Source organism: Oreochromis aureus, linkage group 17, assembly GCF_013358895.1.
Source record: "Oreochromis aureus strain Israel breed Guangdong linkage group 17, ZZ_aureus, whole genome shotgun sequence".
NCBI lineage: Eukaryota > Metazoa > Chordata > Actinopteri > Cichliformes > Cichlidae > Oreochromis > Oreochromis aureus.
In genome coordinates this window covers 4,510,205-4,526,656 of record NC_052958.1, presented here as the reverse complement: position 1 = coordinate 4,526,656, position 16,452 = coordinate 4,510,205, and the positions used below count along the sequence as shown (strand labels likewise).

General features: G+C 44.4%; 1 protein-coding gene across 9 annotated transcripts in view; it reads right to left on the bottom strand.

The window, feature by feature from the left end:
- The window catches only part of sox5 (SRY-box transcription factor 5), a 249,566-nt gene that overhangs the window by 23,905 nt on the left and 209,209 nt on the right, over positions 1 to 16,452 (bottom strand). For 7 of the 9 annotated variants that reach the window (XM_039601285.1, XM_039601287.1, XM_031758484.2 and 4 more), the window contains 4 exons: positions 15,451 to 15,623; positions 14,119 to 14,187; positions 5,598 to 5,724; positions 1,840 to 1,925 (listed from right to left, as the gene is read on the bottom strand). In XM_039601285.1, coding sequence (XP_039457219.1) covers positions 1,840 to 1,925; positions 5,598 to 5,724; positions 14,119 to 14,187; positions 15,451 to 15,623 — 455 coding nt within the window. The remainder of the gene's footprint in view (positions 1 to 1,839; positions 1,926 to 5,597; positions 5,725 to 14,118; positions 14,188 to 15,450; positions 15,624 to 16,452) is intronic. The other 2 variants (XM_031758486.2, XM_031758488.2) reach the window with 1 other exon arrangement.

Sequence of the window (16,452 nt, the reverse complement as noted above, 5' to 3'; positions counted from 1 at the left end):
TCGTCTGGGCGACAGAAACACCTCCTTATCAAATGAGGGCGCAGAGACGATCCCAAAGGAAATCCATCCACATTGAGACATCTGTACTTGTGTTAGCCCTGGCAAATCCGTTTCTTTGTGACAAAGCCTTAATCTCAACGTGCGCCTGTGTTTGTGTGAGCGTGCATGTGGATGTGTATTTCTCTTGGAGGATTGGAAGAAAGAAATCTGACTGAGTGAGATGGGTTTTCCTTTTTTTTTGCACTTGTTGTGTTCTTTTGCCCCTGCCTGCTTGTGTGTGTGTGTGTCTGATTGCAAGGTGGACAAAGCTGTTCGACTGGAGATTTTGAGTGAGTCTGAACACAGTCGAACATATGGACAGCTAGATTGAGGCAGTGATAACAGACAGAGAAAATTATTCTGGGGCTAAACACAAACGTACACACACACACAGGCGTGCGAGCAATAATGAAATCAGTGACGACAGCGGGGTCCGTTCTCCATGATAGAGTTACACAGCTATTCTATTCTCCCTGTAGTGTCTAGCATATGGAGCTGCACATTTTGGCTGACAGGTGCAAATGTATTACACACCCTCTGTCTGACCTTTAACCCATATTTTCTCATCATTCCCCTTGCGTGTAAGTGAAAAGACGTGGAGAAATACATGAAAACATGTGTGTCAAATGCAGCTGTTTCTCTCAGATGTACACAGGTGGCCAAGTGTACGGGGGGTGAGCCCTGCACTGGTGCTTAATGTGTTTCAGACAGGCGAGTGAGAGGATGCCAGTGCAAGCTCTTAACCCCTCTGAGAGGGGGCCCCAAAGCCCACGTGGATCTCTGAGTTCTAGTCGTGTGTGTTTTTCTATGCGGGGCAGACAGTGGTCAAGATTACATAAGTGGCCACCATAGGGGCACCTATTTTACATACACACAGAGGAAAAGCACGAATCTCATCCTCCTTTTAAGCTGGATAACAGATGTTAGCTTGTTCCCCCCGTGTTTTACCTTTCCTATTTAACTCTCTCTCATCTCTCAGAGTCCCCTGAGGTGCATGTAGATGTAAGCTGCCCCTTAAATCCTGGGTTCAACTTTGTCATCGTTTCCTTTGTTTGGTCAACATCTCCGAAACAGATAAAATGAAGAATTTGTCAGTTTGGAGACTTTTAAAAATCTCTACATGCAGTGAAAAGACAAACTGATTGTCAAACAATGATTTAATGCTTTGACTTCTGGTTTGTGATGCAAAAAGTTCTGGACACTTCATTTTAAAGGCATGCTTGAGTACAGTGATCCAAACCTATTCCTTAGGTTAGAAATATCCCTCTTTTGGTTTATTCAGAGCCTTCGGTAAAGTCTAGTCTGTGCTGTTAAGGGAGATTGAAATGTCTTCAGCATCACCCCCAAATTACCTCTGACAGCCAATCTGAATATTTCTGTGCTCTACTCTGCATGCCGGCTCCCACTGAACTGCATCAACCCCATTTGTTCCCTATCACAGGACAAAGCCGAGGGCTACGCTTACATTTGTCACATCTCTCTGTTTGTGTGTGCTTTTTTTCCTGAGCGCTGATCATAAAGATCATGTTTTTGTGGGATCACTTTGGTGTCAACACTTTGGCTGAAAGTGACAGCTGCGCATCCCCCCCCTGTGGCTGTGTTTGTGGTCTTGTCTAGCTCAGTGGGCAGCAGAATGTGGTGCGAACACTGTCAGGGTTAGGGGAATTGTTCACAATGGCATCATCCCAGTGAGAAGAGAAACGTCTGTGATATATCTGAAGGTTTGTGGCTGCTGCTGGAAGTCATTTTTATGTTTCTGGCCCCTAAGTTTATTTCTGAGAGTAGGTGCTATAGGCTTACCTGGAGCTGTAGGGGTCCTAGACCTGGTGTGGCGGCAGCAGCAGCAGCCATCGTTGTGGGGATGAGCTGGAGAGGGTAGGGGTCACCTGAAGACAAGAATCACATTTTTTTCTATATAAAATGAAATATGAAATTAAAAACAATGACTGCTTTCCAGCACTTTACACACCAATGGTACCTTATCCTCAATTTCTCCACCTCTCCCCTGTTAGACTAGGATGGCTCTGTGACCCCTTCTCCACCCATGTCTCCATTTTCCTCTCCTATCAGCCTCCATCTCTCCTGTTCACTCTTTCCCCTCATCCTTTTGTTTTTCTCCTCCCTCTCATCCCACTTTAGTCTCTTGCTCCCTCTCTCCTCACCCCCATAAACCCTCTCTCCCACCACCACCACCGCTGCCACCTGAGTCCCTTTCTGCAGCTGTTAAAGCCATCCTTTGTGTCCGCTGCCGGTAGGGCCCTAATGAAAAGCCTGATTGTGTGTCCTCCTCCTTAATACCCCCTGACAAAGAGCAGTGAGGTGAAGGGATTCTGATAAAGCCGGCCCCAGCACCGTAATTAAGAGCCGCGACTGCCGATTGCTGTTCTCCGCTCTCCCTTTTTTCCCCTCAACTGTCTGTTCTCCTGCTTTGTGGACACAGCGCTGCTTTCACTGCTCCCCTCACTCTTCTCCTTTGCTTCTTTCCTTCTTGGTGCCTTCTTCACAAGTTACTCGCTACCTCTCCATTTTGTCTCTTCCTTTCCTTCATCCCTCTCTCGCCCTTCTGTCAGGAGTGATAAATCAAGAGATAGATGGATGAACAGGGCGGAAGAGATGACAGAAGCGAGGTGGAGAAAGAAAGGGGAGAAAAGGGCGAGTTTGGATTATTAGTTAGTAGGTGCAGATAGGCTGCACTGTAATTACTCAGAGAGAGAGAGAGAGAGAAAGAAAAAGAGGGACAGAAAGGTCAGAGATAACAGGAAAGAGGAGGTGGAGGGTGAGGGATAGCAGCGAGAGGAGCAGAAGGGAGAAAAGAAGAGGATACGGTGTTTAATTATGGTCATATTGTACAAATATGCTGGTTGAAAGCTCCGATGTGCATTTGAACTTGCTCCCTAACTAAAGAGGAGTTGGTGGACTAGATCGGGCTTTTGTGCTGATATCTAATCCAGGAAACTTCTTTAATCTTAAAGAAAACTCGAGAACGTTCTCAGTGCTTGACCTTGCATTTCTGACCTGAACCTCGAGCACAGTGATCAGCCTCTTGGCTCTATCTATTGTGCGTATTTGCCCATGTACGTTTTGTGTCCTAGCTTGGCACAAGCCAGACTTTCCTTACAACATATTTTCCCATATATCTTCACTCTTAAAAATAACACACACAAAAAAGAAAAAAGAGAGTGAAAGCAAAGCTGAGACATTCCTTTGTCCAGTTGGGAAGGAGGGCAGGAGGGATTAAAGAATTATTTCAGGACTGTGTATTCTAGGAGATTGGTCTGTTCTCCTTGCTCCCTGGACAAACATGAGCCCAGTGGATATTTATGCTCCTCCTGGGGGTCGCTGTAACAAAAGGGAGAAGGACAGAGAAAAGCAAACATGTTGCTCTTGGCTCGGGGACAGCGACCTAGGCGGACGAGGCTGAGATTTCTCACTGACAAACAGACGAAAGAGGGAGATGGATGAGGGCAAGCGATATATACAAAAACACTATCAGTGTCACTTTGATGTTACAATTTTGCACATTTTTTTTTAATTTTTAAAGAGGCATTATAGAATCTTTTAACATGAAAGCAACATTGAGACGATGCAGTTTTCTTGAAGAGTAAAGCTTTCTGTGTCACTTTTTTCTGAACAATTTCTCAAGTTACTCAGACTTAATTTTTGAAAAGGAAAACCTGTGTTCTGAACTTGGGATGTTTAGTTTAGGTTACTCATCTCCAAAACACCCTTTGAATCAATTTAGTCTCATCTCCAAATAACAAACAAATAAAACAGAGAGTTTGTCAAACTTTAGAGCAGGAAACAGCATATTTAGGCCAAAAGTCGATGCCTTATGATGGCATCAGCATTACTAAAACCCTTTTTTCAGTGAGTTGCACGTTTTATGTGTTCATAGGTGTCAAAGGTTGATGGAAAGGTAGGACCTATTGTGTTTTTCCTGTTTACTCTGAAAGTTAAAGATATAAAACATGGCCAAAATTTCAAATAACAAAGTGATCTCTTAGTATGAAGTTGCACACTCAGACATGTTTTGATCCATATGATATCATAAAGACTAAACATTAAATCAAAGATCTTTGATAAGGTCATCTCAGCCTCTCCTCCTGCCTCAAGCACAGAAATGCCATCCAGCTTCTGCTCAAAGCTTCTGTTTGAAAGTGCGAGCCCATCTGGGTTTAAGGAAGAAGCTCTAAACGTTTCAGACTGTGGATGAATTGAGGGGCTGCATCAAGGTTTAGTATCAGATTAAAGAAGAGTATTTTGAACTGTTGTTCATGCAAAGCTACCCTAAAAATAGCTGGAATTAAGCTTCCAGCTTTTTTTCAAAAAGTTACAACCATAAACGCAGGTATGTTTTGCACTTATCTATTCCTTAACCCTGAATCGAAGATGCTAGCTGATTTCTTAAACTGCAGCGTGAAAAAAAGACTGTGTTACTGTTCAAGTGCTTAAACAGGAGAGGCTTGGAATGCGCAGAAATCCATACTGTGCAAATAACATGTATTCTTATCTTCCAAACTGCGAAGCGCCGTGAGAATATGTCAGCGTACAATGCTACACATGTCCTATTTAGAGCTTCACCACCAAACTACATCAACTCACAACAACTTCGAAAGTTGCCAGAGAGTTTTCTCAGGGGCGGCTTGGCCTGCCGCAGTGTGCCAGTCCGGTTGGAGTTGGCTGAGGCAGTGAAAAGACAAGCCCACTACTTGACAGGGTATTTACGTGGGCAGTGGGCGTGGGTGAAGATGGCACTAATTAAAATGGAATGGACTTGTTTGGGAAGCTGTGAAACTCTAAGTGGGGTGGGGTGGGGGGGGAGTGTGCACGAGCCTGTGCGCACACTTACATATTTGTGTCTGATTTGTGTGTGTGTGTGTTTGCAATTCCACAAAGCCATCTCTGGCTGTCTGGACGTGTGTGTGTGTGTGTGTGTGCGTGTGTGTGCGCGTGTGTGTGGGGGCTGCTTTGGAAACATGTTCTGGCTGCGTCCCGTGTTAATGTGAGGAGAACCTGGGGCAGGTCACATTACCACCCTCCCTCCCCCCCCTTCTGCTAACCCCCCCCACTGTGCATTTATTCTCAGCATCCCCTGGCAAGCACCAGCCTCTCCTTTTTTCCTCTCTCTCTCTCCATCTCTGTCTCTCTCTCTCTCTCTATCATGGTAAACAACACATTGCCACACAGCCGGAGCGTGATAGCCAAAAAAAAAAAAAAATTCTGCAGGACGCCTTCATTTTGTTGCTTTTATACATCAAAAAATAGACAAGACAAAAGGAAGGAGCCAAAAGGACTGAGTGAGAGAGGGAGAGAGAGATAAAGAGAGTGTAAACAGGAAGGGTGTATTTGGACTGGTTTTTCTATTAAGAGGGAGATGTTGTTATAGGGGCGAGCTCGTCTTTTGGGAAACAACCAGACTCCTTGTGTGGGAAAATGGTAGGACTCTACCTTGCTTGCTTGGTGAAAAACATGTGAAACATCACACATAAAAACTACTCTGAAGGTTGCACCTATTCATGAATGTACAGCGTGTGTGTGTGCGCATGGATGCCACTCACTGCAGCCAGGCTTGTAGTTGAAGCCAGGGGGCATTAGGAAGCCCTGCTGGGCCGCAGCTGCTGCAAGAGTTCGCTGGTCTGGGGGAAAGACAGGAATCATCAGTGGAGGGAGTTGGCCCTGGACCTGCTGATGAAGGAGGGGGAAGAACAAGGGGGGAGGAGGTCGGAAAAGGAGGGAAAAGAAAGGAAAATGAGAAAGGCATAAACATTACGACCTGTCCATTTGTACAGCTCTTCATGTGTGCATGCGCTGCGAGCGATATGAACAATGCTGAAAATAAAGGTGTGTTTGCAGTAACACAATCAAACACATTCATATATATGCACTGTGTGCATGTAATCAATGCGGAACACATGGCTGTAAAGAGAGCATCATGTCATTTCAAACACAAAAAGCCACGTCACGAGGACAGTTCACTAAACTCTAACAACAGCTGGCCTTTTCGTTTTATTTGGAAGACAGTGCTCTCTTCCCTTCTCCCTGCATCAAACCTCCCACCAAGCAAAAAACACACTAACATACAAACACACAGACACAACGCTCTGTGCGCGCCTGTCGGCAGAGAGCCATACGACTTCATAAGGTTTCCAGGATTTTAAAAGGAGACGAAGGGAAAAAAAAAAGAAAAAAGAAAAAGAAAAAGAAGCTCCTCCGATGGGTGACTTTGGCAGGGATGACAGGAGAGAGAGAGAGAAGGAGAGAGAGAAGTAGGAGACAGATGGTTGCACTAAACAGCGTTCTGCCAAAAACAACACACAAAGACTTGCGCGTGATGGACTGACTGACAGTTTGAGAGGAAAGATAGGAGAAGATGAGGCGAGGAAGAGAGGGAGAGTGGAAAAAGGTGGGAGAAGGAAGGAAATAATGGAGCGTTTCTACCTATAGCTAAGGTGTAACACGAGATGAAGACAGCAAAGGATCCCAAAGCAAAGACGGTGAAATTGTTCTAAAAAAGTCAGAATTTAAAAAAAATAATGCAACAATCTTGCGTAATCCTCGGAGCCAGCCCTAGGACACATCTTGCCCTCTTTGTTGTTTTTATTCAGTAACGAGAAGCATACAGTTTGTCTTTTTTCATTGGGCACCAGTTTTTTGAATATTAAATGGCAAGATTACAACAATGCTGCGCCCACACTGTACTCAAATAAAATTAGAAGTACAAGAAGCAGGTCTTGGAAGTGTAATATATTTAATTAACAATTTCACCACTTCTGTCAATTTAACTATACCTTTAATGATGTCTTTTTCTGTTTTACAGTATAAACAGATTTCTGTCAGGACCACTACAGTCAAAAGGAAGATTGTTTTTTCCATCTGCAGTCATTTGTATTTGGCAGTATGCCTCTGTTCTGGGACCTCCCTGTGCATTCGTGGAAAGACTAAATTCAGGAGCAGCTCAGAACAGAATAGGCATCAGTGACGTAACAGATGTGACATTGACTGAGTTTAAAAAGGAATGAAAGGAGGTGAAGTTGGGTTCCACAGTGGCTTGCAGAGGCCACAGCAACCAGGCTGATGATATGCAGCTTTCAAATATGCTAATAGGATGCACAGAAAGCTATTAGCTGAGCCATCAGCTGATGTGACTGTCAATGAGAACAGCTGATCTGCCAGGGCTGCTGCCTCAGGCTGACTGTGAAACCTGACGGAACTAATGCTATGTTCAATTTAAAAGGAAAAAAGCAAAGAAAAGACGGGCATCCAGAAGTTTCCGTGTTGAACTGTGAGGCTTCCCCGCTTAAATCAAATCCCTGATAATGTCTTAAGGCCCATGACCTGCACATGTCTGGTTGCACAGCACTTTGCTCCCTCTTTGCAACTAATCTCTCTTCCTCTTCTTCTGTCACTCTTATTTTGCCAGGAGACCAGAGAAGGTAATGGCTGAATAGGATAATGGGTGAGTAAAAGCTGACTGATGTGGAAAATTGATCTGGAATGAAGGAAATGGCTGCACAATCATAAAGAATGGTGGTGGTGCCACGGTACAATCGGGTGATGTCTCAGCAATGTGAGCCCTTTAAGTGCTTAGTGTTTGAGACAGGTAAATAGAAAAAAAAGAGAGAGAGAGTGGCTGTCGCTCAGTATCAACAGTGATTTTACAGTGTACTGTAAATTCCTCTGCGCGCGTGTGTGTGTGTGTGTTTCTGTGTCTCCTCCTCATCCCCCTCCTCCCGCTCCCGTGTGTGTCGGCACGCGGCAGCCAGCAGCACTGTAATCAAACTATCACAGCGCAGCGCTCTCTTCAAGCGGCTCCTGTTCCCCCCTTACACCAAAAACAATAATTACTCCACCATTTTGGTTAACCATAAACCGTCGTGCCGCCTGCGACGCACGATCAGAAGGGGGAGGCGTTCCAGAGCGACGCTCGGACAGGACCCCTGCAGGGACGAATCACAGACAGAACAGTTCTGCTTTGCCTTTCAGGCCTAATTGGACATATGCTGGAGTAGAGCTGGCTAGAAATGCTGTAATATACCGGAGGGAGGAGAGGGAAGGGGAGCAGAGGAGCGGAGTAAGATAAGTTTGAGGCAGATGTAGCACATATACACTGTACATACACACACTAGTATATCTATATTGTGTGACTCAGTGTCTGCACATGACTTTGCTTCTTTCTTTGCCAATGAAAACGTCACAGGAAAGCTACCTTCTCTTCTATATCATCCCCTCCTTTTCTAGATCTCAGAACAATATGCCTGCATACAATAGGCAGACATTAATCAGCCTACAGAACTGTTGCGCATTATGTAAAGTATGAGTCATCACAATGGGATAAGAAGATCAGGAGGAAGAAGAACAAAGGGATGAGAAACGGACACAAGAGTGAGATGGGGAATGGTTTATGGAGAACAATTCCCATACATAGGTTGCTCTCATAGTAGCTGAGTTAGTGTAACAGCTGCTGAGCTGATCAGTAGCAGCAATAACCTAACGTGCTCACTGACACTCACACTTATCGACTTTCAAAAGCCACACAAAGCAGGAAACGTGGGTCACAGCAAGTTGAGCGAGGGACTCAAAAACTGAGAGTGTGTTTGTTTGTAGAGTGGCTATCACATAACACAGAGGATCAATCACTCTGATACTGTAGGAGCTTTCTTTTCCATTTAATATTGAATATACAATAATGCCTTAAAGCAACTCATGAGCTCTGCCTTGTGATCACACCGTAAACTTTGAAACCAACAAGAAGAAGAGGGAAGGAGAGTGCTATAAGAGTCAGAGACAAAGATGAGCTGACAGAAGGAAAAAGAAAAGCGGGAGAAAGTAAGGGTAGGAGAAAGGGAGAGCAAGGCTGGATCTATCAGACAATCTCCAGATCTCACATAAAGGAAAAGGCACATCTTAAACAGCAGGAGCTTTGGGAATAATGCGCTCCTCAGCTTCTCTTTCACATCAGGCCCAAAGCGAACATGAAAACCTACAATACACACACACAAATCTTCACACTGCTACTGCTGACGTGGAGAATAAGAGGCGCTGCAGCTTTCATCTGCAAACCCCACCTCCACGCCCAAAACAGAAACCTGAAATGAAACCGCATCTGAAAAATGCCTCTAATCAGTGAAAGCTAAATGCAAAACAAAGAAAAAAATTACTCTAAGCAGAAGAAGAAGAAGAAGGGAAAAAAATCACATATATTAAGAACAAGTGTGAAACTTTTTCTTGAGAAATTTCACAGGGGCAAAGGGGACGGAAAGAGAGAGAGAAGTTGACAATTCACCCTGGCGAGACAACTTCTCAGGAAATAAACAGCAGATAGAGAGAACAGAATGAACAAGAGAGGGAGAACGAGTGAGAGGAAGAGAGACGGAGAGGGGAGCAAGAGTTGGATAATTGGCAGCGAGTCGAGGCTGCGTTCACCACGCGCCAGGCGGCACAGCTTGAACTTAAAGCGCCGCTGCGGCATAATGAAGATGTGGCCGCTAATTAACATATGGGGTGCGAAACAGGTTGGTTGGCACGCGCTGCGCTAAAAACTCCAAGGTAAAGTTATTATTGGGGAGTAATTAGCTCTATGAAGTTAATGCGCCGAACAATAGCTGCCAGCGCCGCACAATATGGCTCGCATCTGAGCGCGCGAAAAAATAGCCCCCGCTAAAGTGCGAGTCCCACAGCTAAAATCTGTTGGCGACCATATGCTCCGGCAATTAATGCAAGACCTGTATGACCTATTGCTGAAGAGGGGATGTGCGAGCGATAGAACCAATAATTAATTTGGAGAGAGAGAGAGAGACCGAGAGAGAGAGAGGGAGCTGGCTTTTAATATTAGTCCATTAACTTTCTATGGACAGTGGGCTATTAGGCCAGTGTGCTGTGAATGTAGGGGCATGGTTCAGGTGGCAGTGCCACTGCAGGATGCACACACAGGTATATCTGTGTCTGAGAAAGCGTGTGTGTGTGTGTGTGTGTGTGTGAGAGAGAGGGTGGGCCTCAGTGGGAAAGGCTGTTTGGTTGCAGTCCAGTTTATTAGTGCATACGTGTGTGTGTGCATGCTGACACATAGTGTGTAAGGAAAACACAAATTACACTGGCTGCGGTGTAATGGGGGTGATTAAATAATTACACAGCCAACTGGGTTAGCTGCTCCTATGCAAAGACTACAGAGGTGCTGCTGTGTTACGTTCATGTTCTGCACCATGTGCGTGGAAATCAATAAAAAGCATGTTTTTCAATGTTTTTGTCTGCCTCTTCCCAACAATGAAAAACACAGATAGAGACAAGAGTTTGTGCTTGTGATTGCATCAGGTATTACACTTAGCTTTGTGTATGTCAGATTGAGTTACCAGTGTAGGATGGCCTTAATAGAGACCTTGTTAGCCGCTGTCGCTGCCAATTCTGGGCTCTCTTAAACCAGTCAAAGCATCAGGTGGCTTTACTCATTTTCTGATTTTTTGCTCCTTCCTCTCTCTCTCTGCTCTGCTGCCTTTGACCTATAGCAGTAGTGATTCTTGATGAGATTAAAGACAGCACACAGGGGCAGCGCAACAGGAGCAGACACAGTTGAAAGTGTGTGTGTGCGAGTGCTTTGCATGAGTGAGTTTTGATTCATTAGGCAGGCCACACTTGTGTTCTCTCATCCCTCTGTTTCAATATACATTGTGCATTTGTGTCTGGCAATTCTATAAAAATGTGTGCGTGTTCTCAAGGTAAGCCCTGAGCCTCACGGCAGGTGAGCTGCTTTCATCCCTGTCGCGCTTCCTCGCACGGCAGCAACAGTTGTCCCCGGCAAACACCGGGGGGAGCCTCGGAGACAAGACATTTAATTAGAATGAGACGAGACGAGAAGGAAAGTAAAGGGAAGTTTGAGAAAATGTGCTCACCCCTTCAAGCTTAACAAGAAGGCCCCTAGCAGGGGGTAGGAAAGTGTGTGTGTGTGTGTGTCTGTGTGTGTGTTTTTGTGTGTCTTGTACGTCCTTATGTTCACACATGTTCCTGTTTTGGAATTTCTGTGTGGACAAGTTAGACTGAACCCTTGGAATGAACACAAAGTTTTATAACATAAAGGGTGTTTTTCAAGGTCTCTGCTTAACCAGAGGGAAAGATTTCGTCATGTTTGGGGTTTTGGTGTAGGACTATGGCAAAGTTAGAGATAACGTACGGTCAGGACTTCAATTAAAGGTTAGGTTTAGACGGTTAATCACAATAAAAGTAAGGGTTAAATCCAGAAAAGATTGAGGATTAGGACAGTGTATGAAAGCTCACTCAAAAAGTAAAACAATGTGAATGTGAGGGAGAGTGTGTGTGTGTGTGTGTGTGTAGTGGATGATTAAAATTAATGGATTGTAAGTGATGCTAAATCATGGATCATTTCAGGTAGAATCAATTAGTCAGAGTGAGAAGACAGCCAATCACCGACTTGTGAAGACTAATGAGCGTCTACACAATGAAGGTGCACATGTGCGTGTGCTGCTCATACTGTATGCCATTAGCCTCTGCTGCTGTTGTGCCCGTCTGTGCAAATGAACTTTCTTACACCGCATTCGGCGAGTGCTGCTGGCCTAAATAGTGAAAGCTAACACGCATATCACTAGCCTGAGAGGGAAAAAAAGAGAAAAGAAAGCAGACACAAGGACAATAAATAATTTGTCCTCTTTTCATGAAGGATGTGTGTCACTCTCCTCTCTTTTTCATGAGCTTGATTATTCGTTTCATTTCATCACCTCTTCCAAGTGGATGGTTGAAAGCATTCTTCACAGGCCTTTGGGGGTTCAAGTCTAACAAAGCCAAGGACGCAGACACACAAACACACACACACACACACACACGAAGGGACAGCTGAACTCAGCCTTGTTAGGGGGAAATGCAATCACAAGGGGCTTATCATACAGACACAAAACACACATACACGTACATACACACCCCAACGCACTGAACCTGGTGCCCTCTCTCTGGCAGGCCATTGTATTGTGGGACTGTGTGGACAATCTCTTCATGAATGATTAAGCAGTGTATTTCTCAACCAAGTCTTTGATGATGAGTGTGTGTTTGATCATCGAGCGAGTGTGCAGCGCTCTCCGCGACCGCTGATATGTGTGAACGAGCGAGGGAAGGCGTATATTTTGGATGTTTGTCCGTGTATTCGCATACTTTGATGTGCGCAACATATATGTGGATGTCTAAGTGTTTTGAGCTCCTGTGATGAGCGCCTGTTGATTGTGTGTCTCTCTTAACGAGGCTGCCTACAGCTGCCCCTGCTTGTGAGAAACTATTGTTGGGCCCGTTCAATGGAGAGACGCTTGTTTGGGAAAAGGTTGCAAAGTCATGGGAAAAGAGAGCTTTGTCTCGGCGGGGTCGTGAGGGAGTGAATCATGAGCGGACGTGTTTATGGCTTCACACACACAGCTGTAGTGCGCACGCACACACACACACACACACACACACACACACACACACACACACACACACGCGCATGGGTTAAGAAACGAACGCATGGAGAAGGCACAGAGAAATCCTCAGATGCAAACATGTGCTCGCTTTTTTTGTCAGAGAGACAAAACATGGACAATTAAGAATTTAATTCGCATAAAGCAAATAAACACAGCTGCTTTACACAGTATCGTGGACACACACAGACACACGTCCTACACACATGCTATCACAAGGTTTCTTATCACACAAACCGTGTATGGCTAAACTCTCAGGGGAAAGGGAGTGTGTGTGTGTGTGTGTGTGTGTGTGTGTGTGTGTGTGTGTGTGTGTGTGTGCGTGTGCTTTCTTGGACAGGGTGTCTCTTTATGATACAAAGCCCAGCTTTCTCAGCTTAAAATTCAGTGTCATCTGCCTTTACAAAGGGCTGGGCTATTCGTTCCAAGCCACCTGGACCAAAATAGAGGCTCCAGTGTATGGACCCAAAAGTACAATACTTCCATTTTTAAGTGTTACATATATAAACACACCCATTTTCTCAAGCCGAGGACCAGGCTCACATTCAAAGGGACTTTTAATTTGAATTACTTTGGAGTTTTATTTGACTTTACTGGCTATTTAACATTCACTTTTACACACCACATGATAAGATTTGGCCATTACTAAATAAAGGCCTATTGATTTTGCATTTCGTAGGATTCTGTGGTGAAGAAAGTCCCTTACAAATCTCCTTTGAAGGGAGGACATAAACAAGTATCTCATACAACAACCACCCAACTCAAAAACATCACGCAATTTTAATCGCATCTACAACTGAAACGTTTTGGGTTTTTTTTAACTCAGGGTACTACTTGGCCTGCAGTATGAGAGTGTGAGGTTTCTCATTTTATTATTATTATTTGCAGTGTTAAGAGTGTTTCTGGCATCAACCTCTGGGCAAAAGGGGAAAAAAGTGTGAGCCGTAGCTACCAGGTTAATCAGGTAGAGGCTTAGCTACGCACAAAAAGAGCAAAGATGCCATATTGGACAGTATTTCTATGGGTTTGCAGTCGTACAAAAGTCAACAATGTGGAACTTTCCTGCAGAGCTGTGCTGAGGTGGGTGTGTTTATTTGTACTTTAGAATGTAACAGCCTTGAAATAATCAGAAAATAAGGTTTTACTTGTCAGAGTCTCTCTTTCACTCTTGCTACCATTCCCTAGGTTGATTAGCCGGTGCTGTACAGTATTCCTTTAACAGTCACTCTCAGACACAATGGAATAAACATCAGAAAAGTGGACTTCACCGACAGTGTGACAAGCAAGTTGGATTTATATAATAATCACTTAAACCGCACATACTGCCAACACAGTACTTTTGATTTTTCCAAGCAGACCGACCTATTTTTAAGTGATTACACAGGTTGTGTATGTGTGTGTGTCAGAGGAGGAGGGGTCACCATTATAAGTCAACGTTGATTCAGGCCCCAAATGCTGATGGCTGAGCATAGAAAAGCTGCAACAATCACAATCACAAAATTGCTATTGTGGGAGATGCCGACACGCACGCAGACATACTCGCACGCTCACACAAACCCGACACACAAAGGGCACATACACAAACATGCGTGCACATCATATGGATGGCCATGCAGACACAAGCTGGCCTCACCTGGATTTGTTGCTGCAGGAGGTTGATTTTGTGTTGCTGCTGTAGAAGCTGCTGCTGTTGCCGGGCAATCTGTGGACAGAGCACACCATACGCTTTTAGAACTGCATACAAAGTGCATGTGTGTGCATCCGTGTGTGCAGAGCCTGTGGGAGATGCGACACATCTGCAGGTCTCTGATGCCCCAGTTGCACGACAGAGGGTCAGTGCCCTGGTATGAAATATTAAAAAGCTCATTTCATATGGGCTCAACACCGACCCACTTACTGACATGCTGACAACTGACTGCTTTTGATATACTGATGGTAGCTGAAAATAATGAGCACACAATTTTTAACAGTTAGCCTCATAGGATAATTTAAAGCTGCTTGTTTTCACTTATGTGAGTGAGGCCTATGCGTCTCTTATTTAACTAGGAAAGAATTACACGATTATGTGAAATTTGGCTTTCTAAAATCATAAAAAACAAACAAAAATAGAAACACTTTTGTTCTTGTAAGGTAATTTGGCACTTTCTTTACTTTTACCTTTTGTTTTGCATTCAAAACAATGTTTTCAATGACACACAGCAGCTACAGTGAAAACGTAAGTAACTTTTGAGCTGAAACTCCAGTAACTCCTAGAAAGAAATGGAGAAACACAAGAATTCACATAGAGTACAGTCTTCATAATGTCAGAGTCATTCACTGTGCGCTGGTGCAGGATGAAGCCAGGAGCACTGTAATGCATTGTGTTTGTCACAGGTGATTTGTCCTTACAGCTGTATTTCTGTGTGTGTGCGTATGTGTGTGCGTGCGTGTGTGTGTGTGCGTGGGCCCATCCTTCTCTTTGTAAAACCAAGCCTTCCAGGAGCAAAAAAGCACTGCAAAAAAAGGGAAACCCTTCTCTATGCAAATACCTGGCAGACTCTCGCCTGGGAGCTGGGAGTGTGTGTGTGTGTGTCTCTTCTACATCCGCTCCAACACTACATACCCTCAGCTGATTCCTGTGTAATGTCCTTGTGTTTAAGCTGCCAAAGGCGCATGTCTCTGGCTGCTTGAACGCTACATGAGATGTGTGTGTGTGTGGAAGAAAGAGCGTGCAGGGGACAGAAAATCCTGTGATTTGTTGCTTTTCAAATCCACCTTCTGTTGTAGACCTGTAAGATGCATTTTAAACAGTACTGACCTTTGAAGTTTACATTTTGCAATGCGATCAATCAAACAATGTGCACCATATACCAAGTAATGGAGACTGAATGGCTTGTTAGTATGGACATTTTTTTCCTTTTCAGCATAGGCATGGAGTATGCGCCATTTCCAAATGAGGCCCTTCACATGCACCGTGCTCCTATACCTGATCCTGCTGCTGCTTGGCGAGCTCCATCTGCTGCCTCTGCTTCTCCATCTGTGAGGCGGCCAGCTTCTTCTGCTCCTCATGGGCCGCCAAGAGCTGCTCCCTCAGGCTGCTCAACTGGCCAATCATGCCCATGAGTTGGCGCTCTTTCTCCGCCAGGCTGTCTGGGGTACCTAAAGGGCAAGAGTGAAGAGGGGGGGGCAACAGAGGTCAAAGGTGGTACGAAATAAGCAGAGTACTCTGCTTAGGTTACGCTGTGCTTTTTGAAATTACACTTCCAGTTTTTAGACTTGATATTTCCTCAGCTAAATTAGAAACAGGCTGATTAGAGCTGGTTGAATCAGAGTACCTCAAATATTAAAATGAACCCTGTAGCTTACGGTTTATTCCAGTTTTTGTAAATTAAAATGGCTATTCAAAGGACAACGTGAATCGTTGGGGTTGAAGTCAGAGGTCAGAGAAACCAAAAAGAAATAACAGAGCAAAGCTATACATAACTTGTTAGCTGACTTAATATATGACTGGCTAGGGGCTTTGAATGGTAGAAGGGGGCATGTCAAAGGAAGATGGGTAAAGTGCCGTTTGTGTGCAGCGGGGTTGTAAAACCAGATGTTGACTCATTCTCCTGGGCACAGAAGGCCAGCAGTGATTAATCAAGCCACATCCATCACCGCCTTTATTGCCGTATTGAAATAAAGAAAATAAAGCTGGCTGAGGAAGTATTTGTAAACAGGCAAAATGTGGTGGGAAGAAGAGGCAAAGCAAATGTAATGTCTGAGCCAGAATCGTACGTTTACCAAACAAAACGAATCTTCAGCCAGGTTTGCAAATTGACATTCTTCACTAAAACTTAAAGTACAATCAATATTTATCCGATTGGTGCTGAAATATGGATAAATTTGGAAGTGCTCCGTAGCAGTATTGAGTATTGAGTTGTATTTTTTTTCTATGAGTGTGCTTGTGAGAAAAAGAGAAGGAAAAGAGAGAAAAGGAGAGTGTGTC